This window comes from Macrotis lagotis, chromosome X (assembly GCF_037893015.1).
Source record: "Macrotis lagotis isolate mMagLag1 chromosome X, bilby.v1.9.chrom.fasta, whole genome shotgun sequence".
Lineage (NCBI taxonomy): Eukaryota > Metazoa > Chordata > Mammalia > Peramelemorphia > Peramelidae > Macrotis > Macrotis lagotis.
This window is the reverse complement of record NC_133666.1, coordinates 264252127-264271666: the sequence shown is the minus strand read 5'-3', so window position 1 is coordinate 264271666 and position 19540 is coordinate 264252127. Positions and strand designations below refer to the sequence as shown.

The window sequence follows — 19540 nt, the reverse complement described above, 5'->3', positions numbered from 1 at the left end:
TTATAGTTCATTAGTCTATAATCCTTTCCTTTTTTGAAAATTAGGGTAATATTTGCTCTTTCCCAATTGTCTAGAAATTTTTCTATCCTCCATGATTTTTTCAAAAAAATCACTAGTAGCTTATCACTAAAAATCATTAGAGATCATTAGCACCATTAGCACCACTTTCAGTTTGCAAATATTCAGTGATACACAGCTAGAAGAGATATCAAAGGACATAAAATCCAAGTCCCTTATCCTATAGTTAAAAAACTGAAACCCAGAGAAGTAAGTAACATGTCCAAATTCATACAAGGATTTAAGGATAAAAAGAAAGAATTGAATTCAATTCTTTGGTTTCAGTGCAAGAGCTCCTTTCCACTCCAGTATACACCCTGAAGACATCATCTAGGTAACCTCCTATAGTTGTTTCCTAAGTCTTTTGGTCTCAACTCTCCATTAACGATTTTTTTCTTTTTTTCCTAATGGTCACAAAATCATACTCTTTGACAGGGAAAATAGAAATGAAGTAAGAATTAGCCACTCACAGAAGGGGAAGGAGGCCATTCATTACATTTGGAGGTGCAGTGTGAGCAGACTCACAAAGGCAGGAGTAAGGAGTTGATTTTCTAAGAACAATGAATAAACAATCTTGCCTAGAGCAAAGAGCTCTTTTGGGAAGAGGTGGAAGATAAGGCCAGGGGGATCATTTGAGACTAGCAGCTGAGCATAGTGAGGGCCAGACTGAGGACAATGTGGAACCTTTGACAGCTTGGGTTTTTTTTTTATTATTTATGAATTGGCATAATGAAAATATTTTAGGAAGATTAATCTGGAAGCAATTGTAAAGAATATATTGTATGGGTGGGGAAAGACAAGTTAGGGACTCTTAGGAGATTACTGAAATAGGTTGGGAATGAAGAGATTAATTTAAATTAAGGAATCAAGAAGGCCATGATTAAAATGGAAAGGAAAGAAGATGAGAAACATGACAAAGGGAGTGTCAAGGAATCACAAGAGAAGCCTAAATGGTGATTCTAAGGTTTAGGCATGAGTGACTAAGAAAATGAGGGTACAACTGACAGAAATATAAATATCAGGAAGGGGAACTGGGCAAGAAATGGTGCAGGGTAGAGTAAGAAGGAGTCGAGTGAAAAAACCCAGTAAGATCCTGGTATCATATGGAATGCATTTTCCACTTCTACTTTTCTTTGTTAGTTATCTCCCTGAAAGTAAAGACATCTAACTATAATAGCAGAACGCATCAGAGGCCTTTCTTCCTTCTATATCCAATAGAAGAAGGTGAATCTTCTCCCAGACATGAAATTCATTGCACTGATGATATTGAACCCCAAAATCCCCTTGTTTAGAATGAGTCAGGCTCCTATAATGACCCAATTCAGACTGGTGACAGAAGGGAGGAAAGAAAGATGCTGCCAGGTCAAGCCAGACTAGGTCCTTCCAATGGATGAAAGTCTTTGATCTTCTGGATAGCCCTAAGCCTGCTGCCAAGATCCTGCCCTTTTCTCTTTTACAGAGCAGTTTTTTGGTCCTCTTCCAGTCAATGGGGATAAAATCCTTGTTGTTCTACTCATTTTACTGTCTGTCTCTGGGCAATCTTCCCAAACATGAACACATTGAACTAGAGCCTGTCCTGCTGCTTGGGTATCTCTAGGCTCTGACCCAGATGTCACTCAGAAAAGTGAAGACTCTTTTCCTACTCTGCATGTTTAATGTATAACAACAGTAAGATAGGAGCCTAAGAAGCTATAATAGAATCTAAAAATATCATATAATACATATTTGGGGGAGTTTGGGTATACAAATTTAAAGTTGTTTAATGGATTTTTGTTTTGTGTGGGCATGTGTATTTTTAATATATCAGAGTGTTATCACACCATGACTTTTTCCTCCAACAGAAAAAGATGCATTTGTACATTCTCTTTCAAGGTCAAATTGGGCCAGTTATAGTCATATCCTCTTGATAAAGGAGGTGAATTATATTAACTTACATTAGCAATTAGGATTTTCCTAAATCAGTAACAGAAAAATATGTAATTTTTAAAAATGTCTTGGGGGAGTGAACTGGTATTTCCTAAAAGGAAATACTTATTAAAATAAATGTGAGAGTAAACTGAATGATAACTATAAAAATATAAGTATATTTTGAGTTCTCTGGAGAAAGACATTAAGGAAATAGTTATAAAATGTTCTATGATGATATTAGGATTATTATGGTGATTATAGCACAAAGTCAAGGAAATAAAAGATTTTGGAAGAGTAGTATGACACGCAAACACTTTAACAAGTCAATATACCTGTCTAGAAGACAGGTATATATCCAAATCCAGCCTCAGTCATAATATGTACCCAGTGGCAAAGACATTTATTGGGCCAAAAGGCACTCTATGTCAAAAGGCACTCTATGTCAATTTATGGACACTAAACTGAAAAGGTTTCAGGCTACTGAAGAAGCCCTCAATGGCCTTGGGCTTCAGGGTACAAAATGGAGATGGAGGTCTACCCAGAGAGACATAGTTGTATAGACCGCTATGTGAGAAAGGAAAGGAAGGGAGGGACAGGACAGAGGGAGGAAAAAGAGGAAGGAAGGAGGGAAAGAAAGAAGGAAGGGAGAGAGAGAGAGAGAGAGAGAGAAAAGGAGGAAGGGAAAGGGAGAAAAGGAAGAGGGAAAGTGGGAGGAAGGAAGGAATAAGTGAAGGAAAGAAGGAGGGAAAGAAGGAGGAAGAAGGGAAGAAAAAAGGAGGAAAGAAGGGAGGGAGGGAGAAGGAAGGAAGGAAGGAAGGAAGGAAGGAAGGAAGGAAGGAAGGAAGGAAGCATTTTTTAGGCATCTACTATGAGCCAGGCTCTGTGCTCAGTTCTGTACAAATACTATATCTCATTTGATCCTCACAATGACTTTGATATGTAACTTGGGAAGTAGGTACTACTTTACAATTGAGGAAACTGAGGCAGTCTAATGTCTGAGGTGAAATTTGACCTCTTGGCTGCATTATATCCACTGTGTCACTAAGGTTCCTCTGCAATCTCATTAAAGACAACATATCTGCTTTATTCAAAGGGCAGCTAGGTGGCAAAGTGGATAGGGTACCAGGCCTAGAGTCAGGAAGACTTCTCTTCCTGAGTTCAGATGTAGCCTCAGATGCCTAATACATATGTGACTCTAGGAAAGTCACTTAATTACTCCTGTGTCTCAGTTTCCTCATCTGAAAAATGAGGAGTTGCCAAATCATCCTAGTGTTCTTGCCATGAAACTCCTCAAATGGGGTTATGGTCTAATAAAACTTACTAAACTGGGGTGGCTAGGTGGCATAGTGGATAAAGCACCGGCCTTGGAGTCAGGAGTACCTGGGTTCAAATCAGGTCTCAGACACTTAATAATTACCTAGCTGTGGGGCCTTGGGCAAGCCACTTAACCCCATTTGCCTTGCAAAAACCTAGAAAAAGAAAAAAAAAACCTTACTAAACTGCTTTATTCATATCTGTCATGTCTCCAGCACCTAAAACAATGCTCTGCTCATGGTAAGTTCTCAACAAATGCTTGTTGAATGAATTGGGTGACTAGCTATTCATTTCTATTAAGGCTAAAGAAGATAACTGAACTGATACTATCTGGGCAGTCAGTTAATAATTTTTTATTAAACACTACATTAAGAACTAGGTATGCAAAAAGGCAAAAGAAATCTTTTGCATTCAAGGACCACAACAATCTACTCTTTGCTCAAGACTAAGAGGTGATAGAATCATGGATTGAGGTACTGAGACTTAGGAGAGATTTGCTCAGATCATGCAGTTACAGTGTATCTGTGGCAGAATTTGAATTTAGAACTTCCTTTCTCCAAGCCCAGGACACTATCTACTACTAAGCTAGCTGTAGTGTTATAGACATGAATTTCCCTGAGTGTAGAATATTAGCTAAAGGTGTTTCAGAAAACATGGACTCATTTTCTCTGAGGTCTTGAAAAACATAACAGGGACCACTAGGTGGCATAGTGGATAGATAACCAGCCTTGGAATCAAGAGGATCTGAGTTCAAATCCAGCCTCAGCCATTAATAATTACTTAGCTGTGTGACCTTGGGAAGTCACTTAACCCCACTGTCTTGCAAAAACCCTAAAAAGAAAGACAATACAAATTTTATCTTCCTAGCAGGGTTAGGTGCATATAGCAATTCCTAAAGACAGAGGTTGGATAATTCTTCATATTCTTTTCTAACCCGATTAACTCAGAAGTCCTGGATATATGTCCTTCCCTATCCTCACATGACTTCAGCTTTGGTCATGCATCCTAATTAAATCCAGCCTGTCTTGCCTCTTGTTTTCTTGAAAAGGATAATGGGTCTCCTTTATGGTTCTGCTGGGGCAGTTGACTCATTTTTGCATGGAGATGGCATCCCCTGACTTTGCTGGGAGCCAAGCATTCAGTGAAAGTGAAGTGGGAGACCAATGACAAAGTCTTCTCCTGCAGACCTCTAAGGGTCTTTTGGGAAGTACAATGACTCTAGGCCCACCTATTGAAATACTTTCACCATAGAGGGGTGGGAAGGAGACTATCTGAGAGGAATCAGAATGAAATCACAAATGGTCTGAGAATGAAACTGAGAAAGAAAGATCAGTGTGTTTCTGGTGAATAGAGAGAGTTTCTATTTTAATGGAAAACACAAATATTCATGCTAAACTATTAATACCAGAGAAACATCTGGGTAGGCTGGTGGGTACTCAAGCAAAAATCATCATCATCATCATCATCATCATCAGTTCTAATTTAGATCTACTCTGAGTTTTCTGGGCTTGATGGATATGACCTGGGATAGCTTGATTGACCTTATTGAGTCTAATAATAGCTAGTATTTATACAAAACTTTAAGATTTACAAAACACTTTACAAATATTTTGTAATTTTTTTCCTCCCAACAACCCTAAAAGGTAGATGCTATGATTTTCCCCTTTTACAGATAAGGAAACTGACACAGGCAGTTGTTACTTGACTTGCTAACTTAAAAACCTTATAAATTGGTGATTTTGCCTCTAAAGCTTGTGTATACATACATACATTGTGGAGGATAGGGTATCTCAGAATTGTTAAGTATTCTTCTCAAGTCCTGATAAAATGTCAAGAACATATTGTTGTTACAAGGGAATCTGGAACTTGATACCATATCTACAACTTTCCTACTTGTGTGACCTTTAGAAAGCATTTAACCTCTCTAGGCCTCTGTTAGTTTATGTGTAAAATATAGAGATTAAATAGAGAATCTCTAAGGGTCCTCTGAGTTCTAATTCTATGATTTATGAAATCACTTCCACATTCCTTTCCACTTTATAAAGGAGACAGCTGCCCTAAGACCCTACAGTGAGTTTAAAGATTAGTATTCATGAGGATATATTATTTTTTAATAAATCCACATGAATAGGAAAAGGGATTGGCATATGTTTTAGATGGCTTCATGAAGTCCTTATTTTCTGGATCAATGATGGCAATCTGAAATAGAAAAGAACAAAATATTGACTTGAAAAATATAAATTAATATTATCTATGTTACATTGTATTTTTACTTTATTTAAAATTTACCAATTATATTTTAATCTAGTTAATTATATTTCATTATGCTATATATTTGTATCTGGTTCTACTCAGGAGCTTTTAACTCTGAGTTTAATGCCTCTCCTCTAAAAGGAGATGCTCTGTGGGTATGGAATTAAAGTCTGCCAGATTAATGTTGACATTATAATAGAAGAGATCATGATAGTCTTTTTCAGGATCTACACAAAAGTTGGATTTATTTTTTCCACATTCTGTTCCCTCCTTTCATGAAAGAGAACAAGAAGAACTAAACAACTGGATATTAATGAATTATTATAAATATTTAAAGTCAATTAAGATACCAATATCTGAGCAATCTCCTTTATTTTTTTATTTCTTTAGCAATGGAGATTGACCATGTTGAAATCTGTGTTCTGCCCAAGGTGCTGAATTTGGGTGAATTTCAAAGCTTTTAAATGTCCTTTAACAATATAGTAACATAAAAAGATAACATAAGAAAGTTTAAATAAAAAGTTAATTGGTTAAAATAGGAAACTTAAAATAGGTATTTTTTTTAAAGTTAAAATAATTTAAATGGTGCACTAGGGTGAGTTCCTCCCCTTCCTATACTGCTCTCATTGATTCCTGTCCCCTATACTGGATGATATCTTGCCCCTTTCTCCCATTTCTGATCTGCAGAAGATGTCTGTCTTGCTGTATTACTAGCCCCAGGTGCAACAGTTTCTAGTTTTAGCAATGCTCATTGATGCTCATATTAATCTTACATTGCCATCCATAACAGATGATTAAATTATGCCCAATATGATTTTAGTATCATGTATTTTATTATAATTGAATTATCTGTAATCTCTGGTCTGTATTTAGTAGCTCAGAATGTCCAGTTAATCAGAATTTCCTTTTTCTCAATCATTCTAGATAAATGGAAGTTGTCTATAATACACTTGAAATTTATCACAACCAAAACAGACATTCATAACAGGAAAGTTGGACAGTGGGTATCTGTCTTGTTAGTGACTTTTGACACTTGGGTCAATTGAAATCATTTCCTCTGAGGCTTATGACTTGGCATCTGTGGTTCAGAAATTCCCACTGCTGAATAGCCTAGGTGTCAGTTATTACTAATTAGAAGGAGGGTGTGTCTGCTGTACTAAGAAATGTCATTTAGCTGAACCTACTGATTTAAAAAAGCCTGCCTCTTCTGACAGTTGCTGTAGATCAGACTCTGAAAACACTTACTTGGAACCAAATAACAGAGTACATCCATGACTCATGAAATACAGATTAAGGATAGTTGCCTGATAAAATATGGAGCTTCTGAAATGGATTGTTCAGGGAATATGATAACTCTTGAGAAATACTTTCCTCTGTTTTGAAATGCCATTTCAGAAAATGATATAGCTTCCATTTATATACTTCCTCATAAGGGTTTTTCACCACTCATTTGATTCTTTTAGAGATTCTTTGATATCAATAGAGAAGGTAAATATTGCAAGCCTGTTTTATAGATTAAAAAGAACTAATATACAGTGACAGATTTGGAGTTCAAATCAAGGTCTTTCTGATGTCATGCAAATGATGTCATATTTGGAGTCAGAGAGCCTGGCCTTGAATCTCAGCTTTTCCACTTAAATCCATGTAACTTGGAGCAAGTAACTTAATCTCTTGGAGTTTCTATCACTAATTCTAGAACTCTCTTTACAGAATAAAAAAAGGTTTATTCTGAATGCAAAACTGAGTCTACTTTTACTTAGGGATTTTGGCTTCCAGATGGAAAAATATGATCACAAGAGTTAATCATTTTGCATCTCAGTTTCTCTGAGAGAGGCCAGATGTGACTAGACAGATTTATAGAGTGTGAAATCCAGAACAGATTAGAATAGCAGTTTTGTGTTCATTCCCAAACATCCTAAATCAGCACCCCCTGACTAGACCAGAGCAATCTCTGACTGTTCTAGTGAGAAGGTTGCTATGGCAACTGAGTTGTAAGCTTAGCCAACAGAAGCTGAATCCAAACACAATAGACTGGGAGGATTGTGTAGAGGGCAATTTGCCAAATCTGTCTCTACACAGGTACAATGAGCATCAGAGCTATGAGATTAACAGTTGCAGCTCCAGCAAAAATTGCAGTCAAATCTCTTCCTAAACATATGCAAAATACCACCTATTGTTTGATTTCAGTTACTGTGGAAAAATAAGCACTAGGGGATAGGTACACACATCAGAGCTGTTGCCCCATTGCCCCTAGACAATTCCGGAGTCCAAACTCTGGAAACCAATTCTATGGTAGTAGTGCCACCTGGTGTCTACTTAACTGTTGGTTTATTTGCCATAGGAATTGTAAAGAAGGTAGTAGGCACTCTTGTCATCATGCCCTGGTAGACACAAGTTCCACTTATTCTTATCTGTGCCTGTTGATTTTCATCCTTGGGCAACAGAGTTCAGTCTGTCATAATAGATAGAATGCTGATCTTAAGAGTCTGAAAAATATGCCTCAGATGCTTTGTGATTCTGAGCAAGTCATTTGACCTTTCATAGCTCAATCTATAAAATGAGGATAATAAATAGTACCTTACTTTCAGGGATGCTGTAAGGATCAAATGAATTAATATATATATATATATATATATATATATATATATATATATATATATATATATAAAGGCCTTTGTAAAGTTAAAGCATTATATAAATGCTAGATGCTATTAGGGTTCTTTGATTCTCCATTTTGTCATCTATAAAATGGTCATAATAACATGTAGATTGTTTTCCTTATAGGGCTATTGCAAAATCTAAGGGGAATGAAGTCTATTAAGTTCTTGCAAACCATAAGAATCCCATATTGATTTCAATTATTATTATTATTACTATTATCTGAGATTATTGTTTAAAATGAGTATCTGCTAGATAGGAGGCTTGATAAGAGCAACAAAGAATAAACACTTAAAAGTTAGATCAAGGGAACTTCCATAATTGATAGTACCATAGAAATACAAAGAGTTGAAACAGATGAGGGCTGTCAAAGGCAAAAGATGAAAATCTCAAAACTGTCCAAGATCCTAACCCTGAAAAGAGGTCCAAGAGGGAGGAGAGCAGGAGTTTAGAACAGCTAGAGTTGAAGGAGGTTCATGTTTTTATTGTTGGTATTGTTGTTTAAATAAAACATTTTAAAGAAATAGCAATAGAATTGTAATTGCTGTTCATTACCTTTAGCATGAAGGTTATAGTCTTATAAAATAGAAAAGGACTTGACATATTTCCTATGGAAAATTTTTAAAAAGGGTTTGGTACATTACACTTAGAATTTTACTTTTCACTGGCAACATAAAAAGCACTCCAATTTGGTACAACCTCCCCCCTAGAAAAGCCAGTGAATCACATTCAATTTAACCTGAGGGGGTGGCAGAAGCATGGAAGAGAGAAGCTAGGTAAGGATGGTCTAAATTGTGGTCCTGTCCAGACATGTGCAGTGATTATGTTGTGTTTCTGTATTTCTCCTTTAGGGTTTGAATTTTTTGAAACAAGTGCCAAGGACAACATAAATGTCAAGCAGACATTTGAGCGCCTCGTGGATATCATCTGTGACAAAATGTCAGAGAGTTTGGAGACAGATCCTGCCATTGCTGCTGGAAAACAGAATACAAGACTCAAAGAATCCCCACCACCACAGCAGCCCAACTGTGGCTGTTAATGGAGCTGCTGGCCATGGCAGCTCTAGTGCGTTCTATTGCCAAAAAAGAGCATCCATAAATGGTCTATTAGCCTTTATTTATACTGTCTACTAATTTATTTGAGGGAAGTCTTTGATGTCAATGGGTAATATGTGCATACAGCTCTTTGGAAATTTCCTGTGTCAATATATGGCAAATATGTGATCTTAAATTTGTAAGGATTATCCATTTATCAACATCTGATATCTGCATGTGAATAGTTGTTTGTCTTATAAGTTTTTTTACTTTTTTTTAAAGATTATTTTAAATTCAGCTAGTGTCATGACCTCAGACTATAATTTTACTGCTACTTCTGATTGCTTCATCAAATTCATATTATGCTGCTTGTGATCACTGTGGGGCAATGATAGGGTATGGGGGGGTAGAGGGGAGAGTAGAGAAGAAAGCAACAAAGCTTCTGTGTTGTGTTTGCTTTCCTCTGAATTAAAAATCAATTCTGAAATATTACAGGTAATTAAGGAGATCGTCATTGCGGCTAGTTAACTTACATATTAAGCAATGTATCTATTTTTCACTGCTATTAAAACAAAGGGAATATTGATTCTAAAAAAATACAAATATTATTTCCATAACCCCCCCAAAGTGGTATATGAAGTTCAATGGCTACCCTGGCATAAAATTGAATTTAAGTAACCATTTATTTCTTGCTGTTGTTAAAGTAATAACAACTGCTACTGTAACCACAAATGAAACATGCTGCCTTTGCTTAAAATGAGGCTAAACAAGGCAATTGTTTGTACTGACTTTATGCATTAATATGAATGTTTGGGTGGGTAAATAGAGGTATAATTATAGAATTCCATATAGAAAGCATTTTGACTAAGACAAGGTGAAATGTTGAGACCTGCAAAAGCTTAAACCAAACTACCCTTCTTGTCCCTCCCCATCCCATCTCCTCTCATCCTATCTGGAACAAACCAATTCATTTGGGCCTGGATAATCAGTCAGTCCTCAGGTCAAGTCATTCTATTTATGGAATCAGTGAGAAAAATGAGGACACTAAGATTAAGGTAAGAGTTTTATTTTTTGATTTGGGAAAATCTTTACTCTCCCTTCCTTTGGTGTGTTTTTGTGACAGTCTCAGAAGTCTTTTTGCTTGGGGTGGATCCTTTTGTGTCATTTCTAAGGGGAAAAAAAGGACCTTCCCTTCAAGATTATTTAGATTATATAACCATGGTTTCCAAGAAGAGGGGGAACCCCCCTTACCCCTGAGGGACTTAAAGGAGGTCTGAATGTTTGGAACACTAGCACCCCACCTTTATCTCCACCCTCAGACCATATGTTTTTACAAGCAAAAAATGTGTTAATTAATTAGAAAACTGAAGAGACTCTTTAGAGCTCAGTTTGTGCAGTCATTGTTTCACAAATATTCTGAAGAAGGAGAGGAGCCAAATGCCAAAATCCCTACTCTCAGTTACTCCAGATTTTTTGAAGATATTGATGTCTGCTACCCATTGTGTTAAATATAGTAATTCCATATCTTATTGTGTAGTGACTGGGATCTGGAAGAGATATGGAAAGGCAGGAGACTTATTAGGGGTTTGGAGGACAGTTCTACTAAGGGAGCTTACAATTTGTTCAATTTTGTCATCTGAGGAGGTGATTATTAACACAAAATATGTAGGATTATTGAATGAAAGGATTCTTTGCTTTTGCTGTGGAATCATACCCAGCATATGAATTTCAAAATTAGAAACTCTTCCTTTAATGTGGTTCAAAGTGAGGGAGGGGTCTAAAAAACATCATAGAAGAAAAACTGGACATAGTTTTGTTTATTTTCTGAAAGAGCTCAGAAAACATAAATTACTCACATCATCAAAAATTGGATCTTATAATTCAGTTGAAAAATCAGAGCTTATGGATAACCAAAGTAGAAATTTAGAAGTTTTTTTACTTTACTAATTTTAATATGGACAGTTCAGTATTCCCCTAATTGATGGTAATGTCTCCCTTTGACAATCCACAAGGTATCCATGGACCTTGGAGAAACATTTGTTTTCCATGATTTTATCTAGCAATGATTGTTTTTGAATCCTTCACAAAGCAAGGTAAAGAGATAATTAGCTTAGGAATACAACAGAAAACTTTACTAGTGCATGATCAAGTTTTTTCAACATTAGAATCAGAATTCTTCTTACACCTGCATTTGTGTGTGATTCTACTGGATACAACTGGATAGTTGAAAAACAAATGGTTTCTGTCATCAAATCTATGAATTAACAAAAATAAGACATGTTCTTTTTTTAAGGTTAAACATAAAAGAATTAGAGATGGTATTTTGAGCAGACAAATAGACATAGGGGAGGCATTTTCTCTCCCTTAAATTGAAAGAGTAAAGTGAATCAGGCTCATAGTAAAACACTTTGTTAATGTTTGCTGAATACCTGATTTTATGAAGGAAAGTGGTCCAGTTTCCCCATCTTGGATGTCCCCTTCCCTGCAAACAAAATACCTGCCATCAATGGAAACAAACTCACTTGGAGCAGGTAGTTAGGAGAGAGATGCCCTGTGTCTGAATTTAAAGGCATGGGATAGCCATAGTCTGTCTCTTTACTAAGGAGCATTTGAATTTGTTACTATGGATATACAACTACTACTTTCCACTTTCATTCATCTGAGAGCTCCCCAAATCCTGATGGATTCTGGGTTGTTTTGTCTCAACTTCAAATCCCAGGGTAGATTCATTTTTCTGTAGTTGAAAGGAAAGTGTCAAGGACTGGTTGGCCCACCCCTGAAATTATGCCAGCTAAAAACATCTGTGAAATGCTGGTATGTTGTTATATTTTTCCTTTATTCCTGATCACATCCAGAGATCCTGGCTTTAAAACCAAATACAACACATAAAGAAACTGGCTTTAAGTGAACTGAGTGAGTTTCTATAAGCAATGTCCTACATTTTATGTTATGCATGGTATTCTGTCCCCATGGATTTCTAACCTAGTTCTCTCTCCTTTTTTTCCACAAAGAGTGTTACTTCCTGCTTAAATGGACTTGTTTGGGGAAAGAACTTGATGTGTTTATACACACACACACACACACACACGTTCTTTAGCTGCCAGAAACTTAAGTGATTTCAGTTAGAGAACTGTTGGACAGTCATATCTCAGAGACATTAAGGGCAATCACTTGGAAGATATGGTATATTGGGGGCCTGTGGACAGCTACTGACTCATTCTCAAGTCACATCCCTTTCTGTCATATGTATTGATTTTAGCATGCCATAGCAGTCCTCATGTTGAAGACCAGGATACCTGAGTTCAAATGTTGCCTCTTTACTTGCACTGATTAAATGACCCAGGAAATCAAAAATTAACTCCTCAGTATCCTGGTTAACTCTATCAAACTATCAGTTTAAAAAAAGGAGCCAGCCTGCACTGGAAGAAGCAATTTCTAGGAATTCCCTATAGCAATGAAATCACTGGGAACAGCTAGGTGGTGCAGTGGAATAGATCACCAGCCTTGGAGTCAGAAGACCTGAGTTCAAATCCTGCCTCAGATACTTAATAATTTCCTAGCTGTGTGAACTTGGGCAAGTTACTTAACCCCATTCCCTTGGGGAAAAAAAGTAATTTAAAAAAATGAAATCACTCATCCAATCCCTTTGCCTATATTCACAAGTGAATATACATTATTCCTCACCCTCACCCCCCCCAGAGAGAAAGTACCATTATTTCAGAAATCTATTTCCAAGAGCTTAAACATTGATCTAATGAATATGCAGAATTGGACATCTACCACACAATCACCTAATCAAATAGTCACATGTATCAGCACTACTATGTTCAAGCCTCAGTTGATCTGTAGGTGCCTGAGCTATTTTCTTCAAGTTTTAAGATGATGATAAAGATTCTCTTCTGTGGACATTTAAAAAGACTTGCTTTGAACCAGCTTAGCTGATATCTTCCTAGTCTACCCAAAAGATTTATTTTGCTGCCACTGCTCCCTCAGTGAGCAACCTCTACATCCCTGATGGATTTTTAAGGCATGAGGAATATGGAGGTTTTCAAAAAAACTGGTCCATTTCTTATGGATTCCTGTCTGCTGCAGCATCATTGTGCATGTGTGTCAGTGTTGAGGTTTTTATTTTTAATGGAAACTGAGTGTGCCTTCATTTGTGAACAAATAATAGTATTAAAACATGGTAAATGTGGAATGCAACAGCTATAAAATTACCACCTAATTACATGGGAGACCAATAGTTTGAATACACCAATATATATTTTTATGCTTTACTTTGATGCAGATAATTCATAGACCTTTTAGTCAGAGTATTGCCTTGCCTTTTACTTGGGATGTATGAGTGTGCATGTATGGCTATGTGTGTGTGTGTGTGTGTGTGTGTGTTGTGTATACATGTGTGTTGTTGGGGTACCTATTTAAATCTCTGGAACTTGTTACATCACCTTGTAAATGGAGTACATTTCTCATGCTCATTCCACCCATCCAACTTGGGTCCTATGTTTCAAGTTGAACTTTCGCAAAGTGTCATCTCCTGGAGACAATCATTAATAAACCCTGCCTCATTACCTAGTACTTGATTCTAGGGCAGGTCTTAGTGCATGATCATAATATAGTATGCAGTCATTGTATGCTACATGTGAATGCTGCAATATGAGCTTAAGCAAGCCAGCAGCATTTTTGTGACTCTATAGTACCCATTTATTAGAAAGATATCTGAGTCCTGACAAATTAAGGTAGCAACTGCATGCATAGAACCATGATACAAGTTACATTTTAAAATCATTGTAAAAGTCCATAGACCAAAAAGTCCCTGTGTGTGTGTGCATGTTGATATTTCTAGATCTGAAATGCCTTTTCCTGTGTGCATGACTATTGATTGAAACTCTGTTCCAATTAGTCTGTTGAGTATGATACTTCAACTACCAGATCTTGAAAGCCTTTTCGACCAGCTGTCAAAAAGATCAAACTTTTTATTCAGCTCTGCCTAGCCAGTTGCTACACTTGCACCTTATTTAGTTTAGAGATAAAGCAGTGTGGAGTTTCTGGTGAGCACAGGTTTTTGATACTGATTCCAGCATTGACACTGATTTTGCCTTCAGGTAGACTTCTGAGTAACCTAGTCTAAATCATAGCCCAGGATTGGATGAAGGCATTGGAGAGGAGAGAAAGCAGGTGATCCTAGTACTTGATACTAGGTAGCTCAGGCTTCAGTGCCTATCACAACTCCTAGAACTTCTGCATGGGGGAGGGGGTCCTCATCTAATCTGACCCACCCCACTTATCTACTTCCTTACATTGCTAAGTGATGGTTCTCCTTGGGAAGCTTCAAAAGAATTATTGCAAGGTGAGAATTAAAAGACCTGATACTTGATTTAAAATAATAATAATAAAGATTGCCTCATCAACCAACTTACCCCCTTTAAAAATAGAAATAATTCTAAAAATAGCAGTCTCAGTGAAAAAGAGATAATTACTTCAAATTCTTCTCAATTCATAAAAAAATCCATTATATTTCCATAATAATTTCACCTTGAAACAAAGCAGATGAAATTATCTCTTATTGCTGGATTAATTTTAAGGGGGGAAAGGATAGATTTATATCAGTATTAAAATATACAAAGACCTGTCAATTGCCTGAGATGGAACCCTGATGTGGACCTGCAGCAATGGTTCTTGATTCTGGGTTGATTTGATGTGACTATACCGTGTTCATATGTGTATAACCAACTCTCACTAAGCACAGAAAGTAGAAGGAAGACAAGAAATGTCATTAACATTCTGAAGACAGCAAGTGAATTTTTTCTGGTTCTCCATTTTATATTTTAAAAGAACATTTTTTCAGGGCACAAAACTCAAATTATATTTACATCTATTAGCACCTATTCATTTTGTGCATTTAATTTAATCCAAGAAATTATTACTTTCCCTTATTGCTGATAATTCAGAGTTAATGGTAGTAGTCTTCTTCCCCCACTTCTCCCCAAGCTTCTCAATTAATGATTTTTGTCAAGCTGGGATCCACTTGGGTCAAGTCCATAGGCCTCTGAAATGATGCTCTTAGAGAAAGCATGAGCAGATGGTCTATGGTTTGCACACAGATACCTAGCATTTCAGAGAAGAGAATGTGTCCTAATGTTGTCTAGCAGTTTTTATATTATGAAAATAAAATCTGGTCATCATTTACCATTTCACTGAATGACTTGCCACAGTTAGTCCTGTTGTTCCCATGAATGAATGCAGAATGAAAACTGTTTCTTCTATAATTCCCATTAATATATTGTTGTCAGATGTGATGTGCTACTTTTTGGTCTGTCAGAATGTACAACTATTTAATGGTGTTTGTGGAACTGAAGTGTCTTAAATGTTGCATGAAATATGTTATAAAAATAAATTTGTTTTCTATTTTTCAACACCTCTAAATTGAGGGTTCATGGGCCAATAAGTGCAATATTTAATGACTTACTCAGTGTATATAAAATAGTGTGAAAGGGACAATTCTGATGAATGCATGGGATGTGATTGCTGACTGTGTGACTGATTCAAAAGATTTATTGTAGTTGTATATGTTTAGTGGTGTGTTTTATACAGAAAATACTTTCATTGGTGTTGCATGAAACTCTTCCATGCTGAACCTTAAATATTTTAGCTATCGAAGGCAAAACTTTCCCAGGTACACATTGCATTTGTCTAAACAGAATTTTTTTCCAAACAGAATGATAGTAGATTGCTGAGGGGGTGGGTAGAAAAGGAAGAGTGATTATTCCCCACTTAAGTTCAAAGTTCTCCTTTAGTTTCTGATTGAATGATGCAAATTATTGACAAACACTAAATCTAGTGACCAAAGAAAAATTAAATATTGCTCTTCAGAGAGGGAGAAACTTTATCTCTGATAACATAAAAAAGTCTCCTAAGAATTTTTACTATTATGATGATTTTTATTTTCACTGTTGCAATTATTCAATAATTTGTGGGTTTTCTCTCTCTCTCTCTCTCTCTCTCTATATATATATATATAAAATATATTTTATATATATATATACATATATATATATATATATATATATATATATATATATATAAACCCTAAGTATGTTGGACAGAGCATTTTCTTAGATAATTTTGTTCTATGGGGTATAATCACTGTCAATTTTTTATTGTCCATATGAATAAAAATTGAGACTCAGAGCATCTTTAAATCATTTTGGAAGAGAGTCAGTAACCAGTGTTGCTGCCCAAACTCTCACCATCTGTTCTCCATAATTTAGGCAACTCGTCAGTTTTGACCTAGAATTTCACTAAAAAGTAAAGAAGGCCACTCTGTTTATAAGCAATTCACTCATAGAATAACAAATTGACTATAATTTAGTTACCTGGATTCCAGATTCAAAGTAGACCAATCACATTATATTCTTATTTCCACTAATGCTACTTCAGTCCTAAGAAATATTATTAGAGCTTTATGAAATACTTCTACTAATCATCATAGTAAGACCCATTAAAGGCAATGTGATATAGTGGATAGAGTAGCCTCAGGGACAGGAAGACTTGAATTCAAGTCCTCTTTTTGATACATACTGAGTGACCATAGGCAGGTCTCTGCCTCTCACTGACCTAAGAAATTGTAAAACTGTAAGTGCAGATCAATGACTATTCTTTACATGGAGGGAGTTTCCATTCTGGGAGTTTCTCACAGGGATAAAATTGCAGATCTAGATCTCCTTTGTCTCCAAAAATGGCACCTATCTCTTCAAGGCAATAGTAAATTTTATAAAATATGCAGAAATTTATTGCAGAATAAGCTGTTTCTCCTTCTCTAGGTATCTCTAAACAATTACACCTTGTATTTCCTCTGACACATCATGAAATGGGAATCTTAAAGGCACCAAATTGCATTAAACCATATTGGTTAACCCCAGACATTATACAAACTGTGAAATGGTCCCTTGAACTTTGTACATGGTCCTTAACTTCACTGAATAAAGCAGGTGTATACAAAACCAGATATAATAGGATATTTGTATTCCACCTCACTCCCTGCAAAAAAAAGATGAAGAATCTTAGGAATAGATAAAGATGTAGAAAAGATTTAACAGGCTACATGAATGTGTTCAGCACCTCATTCAGCACAATATACAGCATTGTGAAGAAAAGTGAAATATGAAATATGGTCTGGGACAACAAATTTACAATGAGGTTGGGAAGTCAAGAATTACAAGTACAGGTTATTTAGCACACAGTATAGACCACGAGGGTTGTAGGCCCATGTGGAGAATTCATTAGGGCTGGAATTGTTAAGGAAAGCTTCATATAGTCAGAAAAATGGTGGAGGCTTTGAATGAGCAAGAGATAGATAGGAAGATAGAAGGGAGAAGGGCTCCAGTCATAATAGAAGTGATACAGTTGACTTTCCATAGAATCTCTGAATTATCCAGTTTAACTATCTCAGTTGACCCAGTGAATTTAATAGGAAAGAAATCTTGATATCCTAGGCCACAAGGTAGACCCAAGGTCTGGCAAAATATGTGGATTACTTCAAACAAGTCTTTAAGCATGGAAGTAAATAGTTTTTCTCCCTTGCTAAAGCAGTTATCCAAGAAATCCAAATTAATATCCCTAAGAAAAGCATATCATGACACCCATTAATTGACTATAATGCTGTATGACTATGAAATGGGGAAATTGGGGTAGGCTAAGACCAAATGGCTCCTTTTACAGCACTTTCAGGTTCTTATCAAAGATGGATTTTTTCTGAATTGTTTTTAAGAAAATATTAAACTACTCACTTCTAATACTTGTGTGGTAGTTGTGATCCAACTCTTACTACTGCCATATAGTGATTGTGATTTTAAATTGTGAATTTAAACAAACTGCTGAGTAGCAGATGTCATGGCTCTTTTATGTCCACAGGAATTCTTGTCTGGATGTAAATCAATGTGATTTCTTCACATGTGGAGTTTTAATTATTTGTTGAAATTGGTTCTGTAAAAACTATGTGGGCTACATTGAATATTCAGTTCATTTGTGAATTCTGTAGAACAAAATGTCTTTTTTGTTCATTGGATTTATTTTATTTTTTGGAGATGACAATAAATATCCAAGAGACTATATTCCTGAACTCTCTGGTCTTGGTCAATTGCATTTTTCTGCACAGGAAACTTTTTATAAGCTTCAGGTTTAGAAAGAAGTGGTGCTTCCTACCATCATCCTCCTGCAACCCTGCATATACCATTGAAACTCAAAAGCAACCTCTGCTCAGAAAATCATATATTTCAAAGCTGCTGGGTCCTCAGCTGATAAGAGCATCAAGTCAGGGCTTTCATTGTGAGACTGTCTACATAAGACCATGGAAGTTGAAGACTGGTTCAGATACTTCATCTTGATCCTCATTAAACAGCAATGCTCCCAATCATCTCCTCTCCCTTCATGACCATCCTTACACACACACACACACACACACACACACACACACATACACACACACACACACACACACACACACAAACACACACATGCACACAAAACACACATACAGCACACAGACTGTTAAGTAAAAGTTGTTATATGGTTATCCTTCTTTGATATGATACATTGGTTGATTCATTGAAAAGGAGGTGAACAAGTTCTCCCTGGGCTCTGTTAGTACTTTACTGAGCATTACCCAAAAAAACTCCTTTATGATGAAATGAAGTCAGAAAAGACCTGGCTCTGATACTTAGAATATAGATTTGAGAGGTAAAATGGGTTTTAGAGATCATATTGAGTAAAGTTTTATTTAGCAGATGAAGAAATTGAGTCTTGGAAAGATGAAATAACTCCTCTAGAATGACATGGTTAGAAGTAAAGCTGAGATTTGATTTCAGATCCTCTCACTAAAGACCTAGAAATCTTTCCACGGTACCTTCTAGCTGTATGACCACGGATGAGTTGCTTAGTCTCTTTAAGCCTCAGTTTCCACATCTCTAAAATAAAGAAAATAATACCTGTAGTTCCTACCTTGTAGAACTGACATTAAGATCAATTGAGATAATTTAAGTAAAACATTCAGTAAACCTTAAAAGCATATATTCCTTTGCCCCTAGCTCAAATTGTCCTCTGACCTCCAAGTACTATATCTTAGAGTCATCTAGGGACCCTGGTAAAAATCATTCCAGTGTGGTTTAAAGGCTTCCATGAATGTTGCTTGAATTAAACTACAGGAGCCATGTCAATAGCCGGGCAACAGGCTTGGTTTCAGAGTTTATCCATCGGGAAATATGCAACCACCTAAGGCAGCTAGCAGTAACTAGAATTCTGGGTCTGAAATTAGGATT

At 36.3% G+C, this 19540-nt stretch overlaps 1 protein-coding gene across 1 annotated transcript in view; it reads left to right on the top strand.

Moving 5' to 3' along the window:
- Positions 1-13196, top strand: part of LOC141500920 (ras-related protein Rab-3C) — a 73456-nt gene extending 60260 nt beyond the window's left edge. The window contains exon 3 of the mRNA XM_074204486.1: positions 9042-13196. Coding sequence (XP_074060587.1) covers positions 9042-9229 — 188 coding nt within the window. The 3' untranslated portion in view covers positions 9230-13196. The remainder of the gene's footprint in view (positions 1-9041) is intronic.
- Positions 13197-19540: the final 6344 nt, after the last annotated feature.